Source organism: Oryctolagus cuniculus, chromosome 3, assembly GCF_964237555.1.
Source record: "Oryctolagus cuniculus chromosome 3, mOryCun1.1, whole genome shotgun sequence".
Lineage (NCBI taxonomy): Eukaryota > Metazoa > Chordata > Mammalia > Lagomorpha > Leporidae > Oryctolagus > Oryctolagus cuniculus.
This window is the reverse complement of record NC_091434.1, coordinates 11,443,953-11,460,819: the sequence shown is the minus strand read 5'-3', so window position 1 is coordinate 11,460,819 and position 16,867 is coordinate 11,443,953. Positions and strand designations below refer to the sequence as shown.

General features: G+C 38.0%; 1 protein-coding gene across 12 annotated transcripts in view; it reads left to right on the top strand.

Moving 5' to 3' along the window:
• The window catches only part of AGFG1 (ArfGAP with FG repeats 1), a 95,524-nt gene that overhangs the window by 69,035 nt on the left and 9,622 nt on the right, over positions 1–16,867 (top strand). For 7 of the 12 annotated variants that reach the window (XR_007920544.2, XM_051849092.2, XM_051849089.2 and 4 more), the window contains 5 exons: positions 387–596; positions 1,772–1,952; positions 6,660–6,739; positions 6,930–7,022; positions 14,171–14,218. Coding sequence is in view for 11 of the 12 variants with exons in the window: in XM_051849092.2 (XP_051705052.1) it covers positions 387–596; positions 1,772–1,952; positions 6,660–6,739; positions 6,930–7,022; positions 14,171–14,218 (612 nt within the window). In the remaining variant the exon portion in view is untranslated. The remainder of the gene's footprint in view (positions 1–386; positions 597–1,771; positions 1,953–6,659; positions 6,740–6,929; positions 7,023–14,170; positions 14,219–16,867) is intronic. The other 5 variants (XM_051849094.2, XM_051849093.2, XM_051849091.2 and 2 more) reach the window with 1 other exon arrangement.

The following is a 16,867-nucleotide window of genomic DNA, read 5'->3' as shown; positions in this document are numbered from 1 at the left end:
ATCATTCTAATTGTACAATGCTGGATGTTCTATCAAATAACTAAATCTCAAAGCAGGTAGTGTGGACTTTTCTGAGGATTTTATTCTTTACTTCAGGGTAGGTAATTAAACATAGAATCATGTTTTCTTACATGTTACCTGGGCCTTTAAAAGTCTGGTTTCAGAAATGATGAAAAGTAATGTGTAGATATGAATAAATTTGAATGCCACTTACTAATCATTGATCTTAAAGAGTATATATGATTACAAGATCCAAAACATGAGTATAGAAAATGTCCAATAATGTTTGTTGGACACCTGATTTAAGAAGAAATGATCATATAATCTACCAAAGGGTATTGGGAAAAGTCTAGAAATTTCAAGTGTGTTATTTATTTCTGTTACAGGTGGAAGTGCTGGATCCGTAAATGCTAATTTTGCTCATTTTGATAACTTCCCCAAATCCTCCAGTGCTGATTTTGGAACCTTCAATACTTCCCAGAGTCATCAGACAGCATCAGCTGTTAGTAAAGTTTCAACAAACAAAGCTGGTTTACCGACAGCAGACAAATATGCAGCCCTTGCTAATTTAGACAACATCTTCAGTGCTGGGCAAGGTATCAAGCTTTAAACAAAACAAATATTTTTGTATTAAACAGTGCTCTAAATTTGGTTGTATTTGTTAAAATATGAGAATGATCATGCTCTTCTCAGCTATATTGAAATTTGGTTTACGTTAAACATTTTGAGTAAACCGTTCACTTGGCACATTTTGGACTTGAAATATGAACTACAAAACTGAAGACACAGAAACTAATTTTTTTAAAACTTTTGATTTTAAAAGAAAATAATTGAGGAAAACGTTTTTATCCTAGAAAACATGCTTTACTACTCTTTGGCCATAGGGTTAAATAAATGCCATGACCAGAGCTAACTGGAAAGTTGTTTTGTGGTTTCTGTAATATATTCATGTTGAACTGTTCTTGGTTATTTATCTTGGAGTGTGTGTGTTTGTGTGTTTAAATCATTTTATATCCAGTTTTGGTTTTCAGGCATATAATGTGCCTCCAAAAATGCATAATGTAGTGCTGAACATCAAGAGTATGATGCTAGGCTGGATTCTGTACCCTGTCTCTGCGCCTGTTTTGTCATCTTCAAAAATGAGGATGATAATAGCATTGAGCTCAAACAGTTAGAGTCTGTATCTTACTGCATGTAAGATATTTCAAACAGTGCTTAGCATGTAGTAAGTACTCAGTAAACATTAATCTTTTTTTTTTTTTAATTTTATTTATTTATTTGAAAGAGTTACACAGAGAGAAAAGGAGAGTCAGAACAGAGATCTTCAGTCTGCTATTTCACTCCCCAAATGGCTGCAACAGCCAGGACTGAGCCAGGAGCTTCCTCTGGGTCTCCATGTGGGTGCAGAAAACTGTGGGAAAGTTACACTAATAGTTTGTTCACCTTCGATCCAGCATTTTTGAGTTTATATATTCACTTGAGTGAGATCCACCCATCTTGAATTACTTTGAGGATTTCTTCTCTATGTGTAATCTAGATTATGTTATTGGTAAAGAGTCTTAGTTGTTACAGAAACAGTGTTCTGTCTACCACAGTTATATGGAGAGCTGCTAATCTTGACCAGTATTGTCAGTTATTTATTAGATTAAGATTCCAGAAGTTAACATCCATTGAATTTTTTAACTGCAAATTTTATCTATGTTCCTTGACAAACATGATTAAAAATAGAACTTCTAAATTTTTACTGTAATTTCTTTTTGTTCATTCACAGGTGGTGATCAGGGGAGTGGCTTTGGGACTACAAGTAAAGCTCCTGTTGGTTCTGTGGTTTCAGTTCCCAGTCAGTCTAGTGCATCTTCAGACAAGTATGCAGCCCTGGCAGAACTGGACAGCGTTTTCAGTTCTGCAGCCACCTCCAGTAATGCGTATACGTCTACAAGTAATGCTAGCAGGTACCTTGTCTCTGTCAGTATTCTGCTGTGTGTGTGTGTGTTTAAAGATTCATGTATTTATTTGAAAGTCAGAGTTACACAGAAAGAGAAGGAGAGGCAGAGAGAGAGAGAGGTCTTCCATCTGATAGTTCACTCCCCAGTTGGCTGCAATGGCTGGAGCTGTGCGGATCTGAGGCCAGGAGCCAGGAGTTTCTTCCAGGTCTCCCACGCAGGTGCAGGGGCCCAAGGACTTGGGCCATCTTCCACTGCTTTCCCAGGCTAGAGCAGAGAGTTGGATTGGAAATGGGGCAGGTGGGTCTCAAACTGGTGCCCATATGGGATTGTGGGCACTGGAGGCAGTGGCTTTACCCAATACACCACAGTGCCAGCCCCTCTGCTTTGTGTTTTTTTTCCTTTAATTTTTTTTTTTTTTTTACCAGTTAGGAATGGCTAAGTAATGACTATTTGAGCATATAATTTTAAAGTTCATGAATATTTTTGAAAATTTGAGAGAATTTGAGTTAATTTTCCTATTAAAACAATGAGCCACCACAATAGATTTATCTTTAATTCAATTAGAGGTTCCATTGTATGTACATATCTCAGAATGGACAGTTAAAGCAGGTTGTACTCAGCCAAAAATGAATTGAGGGGCTGGTGCCATGGCGCACTAGGTTAATCCTTCACCTGCGGTGTTGGCATCCCATATGGATGCCGGTTCTAGTCCCTGTTGCTCCTTTTCCAGTCCAGCTCTCTGCTGTGGCCTGGGATAGCAGTAGAAAATGGCCCAAGTGTTTGGGCTCCTGCACCCACATGGGAGGCCAGGAAGAAGCACCTGGCTCCTGGCTTTGGATTGGTGCAGCTCCGGCCGTTGTGGCCATTTGGGGAGTGAACCAACAGAAGGAAGACTTTTCTTTCTCTCTCTCTCTCTGTCACTGTCTATAACTACCTCTCAAGTAAATAAATAAAATCTTTAAAATAAAATGAATTGAGTCAGCAAATGGACTTGACTTTTAATAAAGGTGCAGTTTTTGGTCATGAAGACTAATCAGTGAAAGTACTATGTTGTGGCCTTAGTTGTAAATAGACATTTTTATAGATGTTTGCGTCAAAGCCCTACAACATACTGTTATCTCTTCAATGTTAAACATACTGTATCTTTTCAATGTTTATGGTCACATCGTATTCCTATATATCTCTCTTTTTAATAAGATTTATTATTTGAAGGGCCGAGTTAGAGCATGAGTATAAGGTCTTCCATCCTCTGCCTCACTCCCCAAATGGCCTACAATGGCTAGAGCTGGGCCAGTCCAAAGCCAGGAGCCATGAGCTTTTTTCCAGTCTCCCATGTTGGTGTGGGGGCCCAAGCGCTTGGGCCATTCTCCACTACTTTCCCACACCATTAGCAGAGAGCTGGATTGGAAGCGGAGCAGCTGGGTCTCGAACTGGTGTCTGTATGGGATGTGTTGTGACATTACCTACTGTGCCACAGTGCTGGCCCCAATATATAACTTTTGTGAAGAAATTCTAGACAGAAGAAAACCTTAATACATTTTGATGACATTAGACTTTTAAAAATTTCTAGTCTTCTTAATTTAGAAGTTAAAAATAGATCTGATAAATACAAGAGATTTATCTGTACAATATTTTATTCATTTTTTTGTTGCCATGGATTACTTGTTTTTCTCTTTTGTTGTCATGATTTATTTCCCTTTAGTACCTTTCCTAGAGAGAAGTGGTAGGATTTTTACAGTAGCTACTTACTGTTTGATAGTGAAGTTTCTGTATGTCAGATGGAAAAAATTGAATCCAAGGAGCAAAGTTTAAAATTGTTTACATATTTTTTCTTTATTGATATTCTCTACATTAGACACATAATAATGGATAAGATGGCCAAAAGGTCTGGAAAACAGGCAGTTTATACTTAAAAATGGTTTGTTGGTACTATAATACATCAGTCACTTGCAAAGCATGGTACATGAAACAATTGGGGTACCTGAGATCTTTTCATAGACTCTTAGGATAAAACGTTATCCATAATAAATTTTAAAGATTTATTTATTTGAGAGACAGAGAGAGAGGCCTTTGATCCACTGCTTCACTTTCCAAATGTTTGCAAAGGCCGGAGCTGGGCTGATCCAAAGCCAGGAGCCAGGAGCTTCCTCTGGGTCTCCCATGCTGGTACAGGGGGCCGAAGGACTTGGGCCATTTTCCACTTCTTTCTCAGACACATTAGCAGGGAGCTGGTTTGGAAGTGGAGCAGCCAGGACACGAACCAGTGCCCATATGGGATGCTGGTACTGCATGCAGTGGTTTTACTGCTACACCACAGCACTGGCCCCCGTAAGAATTTTGAGAGGTTGCTTGCCTTTTCATATGCAGTACAGAAATAGTGGTTGATAAAATTTGCTGGTGCTTTTTTATAAATTAATATAGTACCACTAAAGTGTGCTACTAACCATTTGAGAGTCATCATATCTTTTACCACTTATGCATTCGGTTTACTTATAAATATCCTTTAAACATTGAGTTAATTTATTTGCAAGGCAGAGAAGACAAAGATCTCCATCCGCTGGTTCACCGCCCGCCCCTCCTCCCCCCTCCCCCCAATACTTGCAACATCCAGGACTGGGCCAGGCCCAGGGCAGAAGCTGGCAGTTCTGTCAGTTCAGATCTCCCACATGGTTGACAGGGACCCAATTACTTGAGATGTCACGTGCTGCCCCCAGGGTCATAATTAGCAGGAAACTTTAATTGGAAGCAGAGGTAACTCAAACCCAGGCACCCCAGTATGGGATAAAGACATCCCAAGTGGGGTTCTTAACTGCTGTGCTAAATGCCTTCCTCTAATTACTTGAGGAATAGTCTTGATTCACTTTTTTTCTTGAATCTTCTTGATAAAGCAGTAACAATTTTTAATTGTTAAATCTTTAACCTTATATGAGTATGCTTTCTTAATTTTCTGTGTTTGTCACATATACGTCATGTGGTTCTGCATATTGAAGCATGTGATTATCTTAAAGGAAATTACTTGTGTAGCTGTTTGTGTTATGAGATGAACCCACCACTTGTTTTATGGAACACCATTTGTTTTCTTGAAAATGTGACTGACAGACTAACTAGTTATTCAGGATTGAGTATTTGTCAGGTTGTTTTCTCAGAAATGAGCTAATTAAGTCTGTCACCTTAAGGAAATTAACTGATAAAATTAATGCTTTTGAAGAAGTATACAGGTTTTGGAAAATGCATGGGCTTCCCCATGAGCTTGACAGCTTTCCATTACTGTTGTGATGATATGGTTGGTGATACTAATGGATGATTTTAAAATTTTGCTTAAAGAAATAAGTCAAAATTTGGCCTATTGGCATAACTCAGTAAACAACTATTTCTGAATAAAAATGCACAATATAAATTTCATAAAAGATTCATTTAAAGTACGGTGAAGGGTTGATGTTTTGGTGCAGTGATATCTGCATCTTACATTGGGGCAGTGATGCCTGCTGTTTGTGATATCTGCTCATTACATTGGAGCATGCTGGGGTTCAAGTCTCTCTTCTGTTTTCATCAAGCTACCTGCTGATGCACACCCTAGGGGAAGCAGCAGGTGATGGCTCAAGTCCTTGGGTTACTGCCATTCATGTGGGAGACTTGGATTGAGTTCAGATTCTGTGTTTTAACCTGACCCAAGCCTGGCATTTGGGGACTAAAACAGCAGAAGGAAGATAGTCCTCTCTCTGTCATTCTGCCTGTCAGATAAATGACAAAAAATTTTTTTAAAGTGCTGTAAACTTTAATGGAGTACAAAATGCTCATTTATCTAGTTTCAAATTCTACTACCCTTTAGCTACCCTTTAGGAAACTACTGTTGTTCTTGGCATCATATCAAAGGAGATATCCAGAATTAACTGAAAAGGCTATTAAAATAATCCTCCTGTTCAGTTCTTTGTCTTACATGAGGCCACATTTCCTTCATAAACCAAAGTAAATCATGACGTCATCTTTTCTTAAGATTTACTTTTTATTTATTTGAAGGAGTTACAGATAGAGGGAGAAACAGATCTTCCATCCACTAATTCATTCCCCAAATGGCCCCAGTGGCCAGGGGTGGGCCAGGCCGAAGCCAGGAGCCGGGAGCTTCATCTGAATCTCCCACGTGGGGTACAGTGTCCCAAGGACTTGGGCCATCGTCTGCTGCTTTCCCCAGCACATTAGTAGGGAGCTGGATCAGAAGTGGAGCATCTGGGACTCAAACCGACACCCATGAGGGATGCCAGCATTACGGGCAGCAGCTTTACACACTACACTGTGACGCCAACCCAACATAATTTTTCTTTTAAGTCAGGTAGCTGTTAAAGGGATTTTGAAAAATATAAAACAGCACTACTCTTGTCCTTTTTGTTTTGAAAATGTAGTTATCTTAGAAGTGCTATTTATACTGTCATCTAGTGGCTTTATAATTATTAAATGAATAAAATGTTTAAAAATATTTTTACAATTTTAATTTCTATATGACACAGGTTGACAAATACAACACACACAATTTGCTTATTATTGGGGACTTGCTAATTTCCCAGAAAACATTAACATGTCCTGAGGCTTAGAGTTTGAGAACTACTGTGATGCCTGATATCCTCAATATTACTGTGTTTGCATTTCATGGCTAGTCTGTAGATGGATTATATGCTTTTTTTTTCCTTTTAAATATGAACTCTTTCAATATCTCTTCAGCAATGTTTTTGGAACAGTGCCAGTGGGTGCTTCTGCACAGACACAGCCAGCTGCCTCAAGTGTGCCTGCTCCATTTGGAGGTAGGTGCTTCTGATAAATATACTGATTTTTATACAGTCTCAATTCTAGAAGATAGTTGAAGAATAGTCTTTTTTTTTTTTTTTTAATCAGCTCAAGTTTTGTATCTTGGTTAATATAGTGAGCAAATATTTTAAATCTGAGATAGAAGATATATCAGGATTTCATAGTATATTTTATAATTTTTTAAAGCTACACCTTCCACAAATCCATTTGTTGCTGCTGCTGGTCCTTCTGTGGCATCTTCTACAAATCCATTTCAGACCAACGCCAGAGGAGCGACAGGTAAGACCAAACACAAATTATGGAACAGGAAGCTTGGGGGAGGTGTTTTATTGCAGAGTACCATATGAAGAACACCACAATCTGGGACCTCTTTCCTACTCACATGAATGGGAAATGGATAGAAGAGTTTGTCTGTAAAGACAAATACTGGCTAAAAGTTTATAAGATCCTGGAATTGAACAGCTAAGTGGGACTTCAGAAATTATTGGGCCATTGCCCTCCACAATGAAAGCTTTCATTTTTTAGGTAGGAAAGCCCAAACATGGAGATGAGGCTTCTTCATTAGAACCACACATCCAGTTTATGTCAGAGATGAGACTGGTCTGATTTCAGAATTACTGTCTGTAATTCAGCTCATGTTCTATCTTCTAGTTTTGTTTTGTTTTTTTTTGTGTGTGGTTTTTTTTTTTTTTTTTTTGGATAAAGAAATACAAAATACATTAGCATTACCTGTTGTGTCTCTGTCGTGCAGGTGAATCCCAGAGCTTCTTTCTAGCAATAACGTAGTACCCATTAATCAATCTTGCTTCACCCTTCCCTCTCCTAATACACTTTCCTTTTCCTTTTCTCTTTCCCCTCCTTTTTTCTTTTCCTCTCTCTCTTCTCGCTTCTTCTCTCTCCTCTCCTTTCATTAAATCTAATAAATTCTCTCTCTTTTTTTTTTTTTTTTTTGACAGGCAGAGTGGACAGTGAGAGAGAGACAGAAAGGTCTTCCTTTTGCCGTTGGTTCACCCTCCAATGGCTGCCGCGGCTGGCGCACCGCGCTGATCCGATGGCAGGAGCCAGGTGCTTCTCCTGGTCTCCCATGGGGTGCAGGGCCCAAGCACTTGCGCCATCCTCCACTGCACTCCCTGGCCACAGCAGAGAGCTGGCCTGGAAGTGGGGGCAACCGGGACAGAATCTGGCGCCCCGACCGGGACTAGAACCTGGTGTGCCGGCGCCGCAAGGCAGAGGATTAGCCTAGTGAGCCGCGGCGCTGGCCATAAATTCTTGATAGTATGGTTTTTTTCCTCATGCAGCTGTTTCAGGGTGTTAATGTTAACTCGTGGAAACTTGATCCAATTTTGAGTATAATATTTGGGTGTTTTGGTAATTTCTCCCCTTAATTCTCTTTGTTCTCCCCTTTTTTTCTGTTTGGTTTATACTGTAAGCCAGTCACATCTTTCTCATCTTGTACTTCTTTAATTTTTTTCTTATTACCCTGAAGACCAGAACTGTTTGCATACCTTGGAATACCAGCAAGTGCATGTGGTATGGCTGTGTATTCATTAAAACTAGCATTTATAAACTTCGTTTATGTGTGTATATGTCCCAGTAATTTTAGAACTGAAACCTAAACTTGAATATAGCAAATAATTTTAGAACTGAAACCTAAACTTCAGTTATAGCAAATACTGATATGGTATGACAGAGTAGATATTTGTAATGTTGTGATTAAGCCATTAAGAAGTGTTAATAAATCTTTCATCATTGGCAAGATTAAGGATTGTGAAATTTAAGAGTTGGGATTAAATTACTAAAATGTTAAAAAAAGATGGTTTGTTTTAATTCAAGTACACTTAATCTGATAATTTTAGATTTATATTGTACGTTGGTTATTGATTACTAATTCAGACATACCCAACCAATGTTTACATTAAGTTTCTATTTGTATTAATTTATTTTTTAGATGTGATACATACAATATCTCTCATTTCTTAGCATATGTCTTGGTGGAGTGAATTTGTAAAATGTCTAATGACACAACTGGTTTTTTGTATATTATTTAATACTCCAGACTCCTGTGAAGTTCTCATAAATGTCTCCATCACTGTGTTACAGTTGAGGAACTGAAAGTTTGAAAAGTTAAGTGAATATGTGTTGAGTACAGCCAGCCAAAATTCTGTCCAAATCCTAATTTAGTTTTTACTTGTGGGGTCATCTTAAGAAAGGTTTTTGTAGTTTGTTATTTTAATTAATGGTGTAAAAATGTTGAGGGAATATACTAACATTTTTTTAAAGTTTTATTTATTTATTTGAGAGTTGCAGAGAAGGGAAGAGACAGAGAGAAAGAGATCTTCCATCCACAGGTTCACTCCCCAAATGGCTGCAATAGCCCAGGCTGGGCCAGGCTGAAACCAGGAACTAGGGGCTTCATCTAGGTCTCCCACTTGTTTGCAGGGGCCCAAGCACTTTGGCTGTTTTCCACTGCTTTACCAGGCACATTAGCAGGGAGCTAGGTCAAAAGTGGAGCATCCGGGACTTGAACCACTGTCCATGTGGGATGCCGGTACTACACACAAGCAGCTTAACTCGCTGCACCACAGCTCTGGCCCCTTAATACTTGTTGAATATTAAAGATATTTACAAGCTACTTTGGAGATGTTTGTAGAAGTAATAACTCTAACAACTGAGGAATGAATAATCAAATTATGCCTGACTGAGATTAATTGTGTTAACTCTCTGAGTCTTTACTGTTGTACTTACCTGTACAATGTGACCAGCATTCTCTGACTGGCAGGGGTGGTTTGAAATAGATGATGCATGCTGCATTGTGTGTAGTCTTTCCATTATTTTATACATTTTGTAAATCATACTATTTTCTTCTTGTGACTGTACCTTGGAGTTGTTCTGTCATTAGAATTAAGGGCATTTTTTGCTAGACTATACAAAGCCTTAATTGTGAGGGAGACATTTAGCCTAGCCTCTAAAAGACCCATGTTCCATATCAGAATACCTAGATTCAGTTCCTGGCTCTGAGCATTCCAGTTTCCTGCCATTGCAAACCCTGAGGGGGGGCAGGTAAGATGGTTTAAGTAGCTGAATCTCTGCCACCCAAGTGGGAGGCCTGGATCGTGTTCTTGTTCCTGGCTTTGGCCCAACCAAGTCCTAACTATTGCTGGCATTTGGGGAATGAACCAGCAGTGTGAGCTCTCTTTTTCTGTCTCTCTCTGCCTCTCAAATAAATAAATAGAAGTTGAGATTCCACATAAAAATTCATATAAGATATATATAATCATTTAAAATGTAAAGTATTCAGATGATGTAAATTGATTTTAATATTAGCCTATGCAAAATTTATTTAACAAGTAAGTACTATCCCCACAGATTTTTACTTCAAGATAAAATTTTTTTCATTATCAGCCGTTTTGAATTTATTACATGGATTATTTTATTCAGTTGACTAAAAGTAAACATTAACTGCTTGCTTTTCTATTGAAACTAGAAAATGAACCTTACTTTGACAAATACACAATGGCTAGGACTTTATAATTAATAACAAATAACATGAGAATTAATATTAATCCTTTAGTAATTTTTGTTTTGTGAAACTACATTTGGAAATAGCTTTTTGAAGCAGGGAATTACATAATCTGTATGTAATTTGAAAAGATTTACCGAGTTTATTTCACTCTTAAAATATACATTTTAATCATTTCTTATAGGCTTTATGCAACTTAAGGGCTTTAACTTTCTCTAACTGTATTACATAAAAGTGTTTATTACAAGATTCGCCAGTATAGCCTCAGACCATTTAATTTTAGGATTCCATGATAGTAAGCATTCATTTTTTTTCCCTTTGAACCTGTAGTCTAATTAATATAGTTAAAACAATCAGCAGTTATTGGCAAATTCTCTTGTAATTCTTAGGTCTCCCCTTGGTCAGTGAGTGAATAGTCTTTTATTCTCTTAGCACTTATTTTAGTGAATGAGTGAGTGGTTTTAAGGAGTTTATTTTTTTCCTAAGGAGACAAATTTATTAAAATGTAAAGGTGTATGATTTCATAGTTAGCATTTAGGCCCCACATCTTTGTTTTATTACCTGTGTGGAAACTGATTTGTGAAGATGTTAATGGATTTGCTCTAAAGGTTCAAAATTCAGTAATGGTTAACCCAGTATTGATAATCAGAATATTTGTAGACCAGCACTATTCCTATTCTGTTGCAATTTTGCATTTGTGAAGAGCACACAAATCAGCATTATGTACTTATTTATATATAAATATATATGTATAAATTTATGTTCCTTATACTCAGAGGACCCAGCTTACCTGTCTTTTATACCCTAAAAATGTGGATTAATTTTTTAAGGGGAATGGAGAGAGAGTAGATAGAGGTAGTTGAGAAAAACAAAGAAAAAGACCTAAGTAGAAAGTTATGTTGACCATAAATTTATATAGTTTCTATATATCAGTTTTTAAAATATTGCATTGGGGAAATAGGAAATACTTGGTTTATAGAACTGATTTTTTTTCCTGTGCTCTCCCACCCATGATTTATTCTTGGACATCTCTTTAACATTTAATAATCTGCAACTGACAGTTTTATCAGCCAGAAGTGAAAATTGTCAGTCAATAAATGAAAGATAGGAAAATTGTAAAACTTACAACAAAAAATTTGAGCTTTAGTGGTCTGGAGAAAATATTTATAAATCATGTATTTGATAAGTTAGTGACTTATATGAAGAATATATAAAGAACTCTAACATTCAATGATAAAAAGACAACCCACAGCAAACATTTGAATAGACTTTTCTCTAAGAAGGCATGCAGATGGTCAATAAGCATATGATAAGATGTTTAGCATTGTTCTAGTCATTGGGGGAATGAAGTGGAAACCACTGTGTCACACCTACTCAGATGACTGTAATAAAGATAAATAATAATAAGCATTAGTGAGGACATGGAGAAATTACAAATTTTATTCTTTGGTTGTTGGAATTTTAAAATAGTACAGCTCCCTTGGATAACAATTTGTTAGTTTTTCAAGAAGATCATAATAGAATTAACCTGCATTTACAGTATTGGGAATATATCCAAGAGATATGAAAACATAAGCATAGAAAATTTTATACAAAAATGTTCATAGCACTTTTCTTAATAGCCAAAAGGTGAATACAATCCAAATCTGTTGGTAGATGAGATCAAATTTTGAATAGCCATGCAATGCTATACAGTGGAATATTACTGATAATAAAAAGTGATGAAGTGTTGATACATTCTATACATCATAGATAAGTTTTGGAAACATTAAAAAAGACAAATTAGTCAAGAAAGGCTGTGTATTTGTGATCCTTTTTATATGAAATATCCAGATTGGGCACATTTATGAAGACAAAGTAGATGACTGATTGTTGTCTGGGATGGTGGTAGTGGCGGGGCAACAAAGGGAGTGATGGCTGATAAGTGTGGAGCTCCTTTTAGGGAACAATAAAAATGATTTAGATTGTGATGATGGTTGTACATCTCTGGATATAAGTGGATGAGTCTGTCAAATGTGACTTACACCTCAAAAGCTGTTAAAAGTCTAGTCATCTGAGACCAAAGCTTGAGGGCATCTTTGTTGCAGATGGAGGCACAATGGTTAATATTGGTTATCAGTTACTCTTGATTGAAATGTTGCTGGTTCCTGGAAAAATCTTGTATGCCTAAATACAGTTGGGAAATTTAAGCAGTATTGTTATTGTTAATTCAGGGCTTCTCAGAGCCTATAAAGTACTCTAGGAAATACAGTAAATATAAGGGGAATAAATTTGTTCCACAAAACTCTTCCCTCTCAACCCTGTAACATCATATAAAAAACATCTTGTTGCTAGCAAGAAAAAATACATTTGTTGAATGTTTGTTCTTCACTTTAAACCATTGTTACATTTAGCCTTTGATTTTATAACAGCTCTGTCCAGTAACACAGGCACTGTTGTCCCTATGGCTCCCTCTTTCATTTGCAGATGAGGGAACTGAAGCTTTACAGTCACTAAGTAATGTGCTCCTAGAAACTGACAGAACCAGCACTCATAGAGGCTCGAATCTCTTAACTGCCTGGTTTCCAAAATTCTTGCTAATTTAGAAAATAAATATAAAATGCATGAAAAAAATTTTTTGAGAAACAGTCCCACTTCAAATTGTTAATACAAACAAGCCAAAGGTTTTAGTATTTTACAACCTAAGTTTATTATCTGTTAATTACATATACTTATATGTAACATCTGTCCTCACACATGCCAGGTGAGTAAGATCTACAAAAGATACATTTTTCTTTTCTTAAAATCATATATAGGAGTCAGCTGTGTGGCACAGTAGGTTAATCCCCTTCCTGCAGCATCTGCATGCATCCCATATGGGCACCGGTTCTAGTGCCGACGGCTCCTCTTCTGATCCAGCTCTGTGCTATGGCCTGGGAAAGCAGTGGAAGATGGCCCAAGTGCTTGGGCCCCTGTACCCACATGGCAGACCCGGAAGAAGTTCCTGGCTTCTGATGGGCCCAGCTCCAGCCATTGTGGCCAATTGGGGAGGGAACCAGCGGGTGGAAGACTTTTTATCTCTGTCTCTCCCCTCTCATTGTCTATAACCCTACCTGTCAAATAAATAAATAAAATATTTTAAAAAAATTTTATATATATGATTCTAAGGATTTTTTTTTTAATTTATTTGAGAAGGAGAGACAGAGTTCTTCCAACCACTGTTTCACTCCCCAGGTGACTGCTATGGCCAGCACTGGGCCATGCTGAAGGCAGGAGCTTCTTACAGGTTTCCCATATGGGTGGCAAGGACCTAAGCACTTGGGCCATCTTCCCCTGCTCTTCCTAGACCGTTAGTGGGGAGCTGGATCAGAAGTGGAGCAGTCGAGACATGAAGTGGCACCCACACAGGATGCCGGCATTGCAGATAGTAGCTTTACCCACTATGCCACAGAGCCAGCCCCTTCAGTTGTTACATTTTAATGAGCTATATTTAATTAATTTCTTCACATAATGCTTAATTAGTTCATTTGAATTATCTTTGTATTTCAGTCTTAAAATTTTATACATGCTAAATAAATAGCATCTTGTATATAATCATGCCAAAAAGCCTTTCTTACAGGTATAGTTGTGTCTTCATGTGAAACAAATGTTAGTGCTTATTTTTAAAAATGAATTTCATCAATGTTTCATTTGACATTCATTGTTCATTCTAATCATCCCCCTTTTTACAGTGTAAATATTATGATGTCATGAATATAGTTAAAATTAGAAAGCTCATTTTATGCATGTGTTCATATAAAGTATTCTTATGCTACCCACTTGGCAATAGTGCATTCTAATTTTAGAACTCTTTAATAAAGCAAGTTTACTTTTGAAAATGGTTATCCATAAGTAAATTGACATTGGTCTCTTTATGGCTTTCCATAAGGCCTTTCTGGAGCAATGCATTCTCAAGTGTTCCCTCACGCTCACTTTGGTAGGTGGCCACAGCTAATACCTAGATTTGTGTGGCAGTTTGTCTGCCTGCTTGTGGAAGCTTCTGCTAGTGTCATGGATCCCTGCATGTGGAATTAAGTTTTTCCCGTGTTTTAGGATGGAGTGGGCATGGATGTGTGGCATTGGGATTATATTGTATCTAAAGGTACATGAAAATCTTTTGTATCAATTTATGTTTTAATGCTGAATGAAAAGCATTATTGCTTAACTCCATGGTCACATTAGAATCTTCATAGCTGTTTTGATTCTTTTCTTGAGTTTCAATTCATAGTACATGGAGTGATGACTTTTTGATATACCAAACCATTTTACCACGCTATTCCATGGAGTTTGGTATTGCTTAACTGTATCCAAGTTTTGCTTTTTTAGTGCTTTCTTATAAAGTGATCGTCAGAGTTATGTCATTGCATTGTTGTGTGTTATGAAACTTCCTGTTTTCTCTTGCAGTCTGCTTATTCTTTAATTCACTTGCTTCCCAGTAGCCTGTTTTTCCTTTTTTCTTCATTAACTGTGAAAGTGATTTTTTAAAAAAATTTATATTCTAATTAGGTTCATTGAGAGAAGTTGCACTGTTATATTACAACTTACTACAGTTACTTTGGGCAACCTTTTTTTTTTTTTTTAAGATTTATTTATTTGAGAGAATGAGAGGGATCTTCCATCCTATAGTTCACTCCCCAAATGGCTGCAACTGCTAGAACTGGGCCAATCCAAAGCCAAGAGCTTCTTTTGGGTCTCCTGTTATGATGGGTTTAGAAGCCCAGGTACTTGGGCCATCTTCCACTACTTTTCCAGGTACATTAGCAGGGAGCTGGATTGGAAGTGGAGCAGCTGGAACTTGAATTGGCGCCCATATGGGATGTTGGTGTCGCAAACTGTGGCTTTAAAGTCACAGTGCTGTCCCCTTCGGTAACATCTTTTTTTAAATAAGATTTATTTATTTATTTGAAAAGCAGAGTTACAGAGAGGCAAAGGCAGAGAGAGAAAAATCTTCCATCCTCTGGCTCACTCCCCAAATGGCCGCAACAGCCAGAGCTGTGTCAATCTGAAGCCAGGAGCCAGGAGCTTCTTCTAGGTCTCCCATACAGGACTTGTGTCATCTTCTACTGGTTTTCTTTTTTTATATTACAATGCTAAAAATACTTCATTGTGTAATTACTGGAAGTCTATTTTTTTTAAGATTTATTTATTTGAAAGTCAGAATTACATACAGAGAGGAGGAGAGACATACAGTTCTTCCATCCACTGGTTCATTCCCCAATTGGCTGCAACAGCAAAAGCTGTGCTGATTCCTCTAGGCAGAGTGGACAGTGAGAGAGACAGAGAGAAAGGTCTTCCTTTGCCATTGGTTCTCCTTTGCCGTTGGTTCACCCTCCAATGGCCACCACGGCTGACGCGCTGCTGCTGGCGCACCACGCTGATCCGAAGGCAGGAGCCAGGTGCTTCTCCTGGTCTTCCCATGGGGTGCAGGGCCCAAGCACTTGGGCCATCCTCCACTGTACTCCCTGGCCACAGCAGAGAGCTGGCCTGGAAGAGGGGTAACCGGGACAGAATCCAGCGCCCCGACTGGGACTAGAACCCGGTGTGCTGGCACCGCAAGGCGGAGGATTAGCCTAGTGAGCCGCGGCGCCAGCCATGCTGTGCTGATTCTAAGCCAGGAGCTTTCTCCAGGTCTCCCACGGGTGTGCAGGGGCCCAAGGACTTGGGCCATCTTCCACTGCTTTCCCAGGCCATAGCAGAGAGCTAGATCAGAAGTGGAGCAGCCAGGACTTGAACCAGTGCCCATATGGGATACCAGCACTACAGGCAGTGGCTTTACCTGCTACACCACTGCACTGGCCCCGGAAGTCTATTTTTAAAGAAACGTTATTGTTTGTTATTTCACTGAGACCCTTCCCAGAAATACAGTTGTATGGTTCTTTTTTTTATATAGGCAATGAATGACACACTGTTTTACCATTACATGTTTTTCTGTATTGCAAATTAGTTTATGAGTGATTGTTAAGACAAATGATAACAGCACACCAAATATGTTTCATTTATTCACACTCAGCTTTCTGCCAACATGTTCATGCTGTGTCCACGAACTAATAACAGCCAGACATGGCAGTTCAAAGGAGGTGTACAGTGGTATTCAACACAATGCCCATTTACTCTACAAAGAATACTTATTTCACTTCTTTTCCAATCTTTGTACATTTTGCACAGATTTCTGTAACTCAGCAGCAGTCCTAGCCTTCCTTCAACCCTTTTTTAAAACTGTCTTCATTTACCTTGAAATAAAGGGTAAGATTTCATATATTACTTTTAGAGTTGGTTTAATAGGAACTTAACATGTCCTATTCAATTCTATTAGTGTTTTCAGTACACTCTTTTTTTTTCCTTTTGGTAGCTCTAGTTTTAAACCATGCGGATCTTTAGTAGTCTATATGATCCTTTACCTACTGTAAATCTTATTACTTTTGAAGTATTTTGCAGAGACTTTTGAATTTTCCTTTCCAGGAACACAAGATATTACCCTTTAAAAAATTTTTTTTACTGTGTATAGCAAAACAAAAATGTATGCTGGTATACATGTGAATTGCATAATGATGGGCTTTGAAAAGCAGACTACTGTTTAGAACTTGAA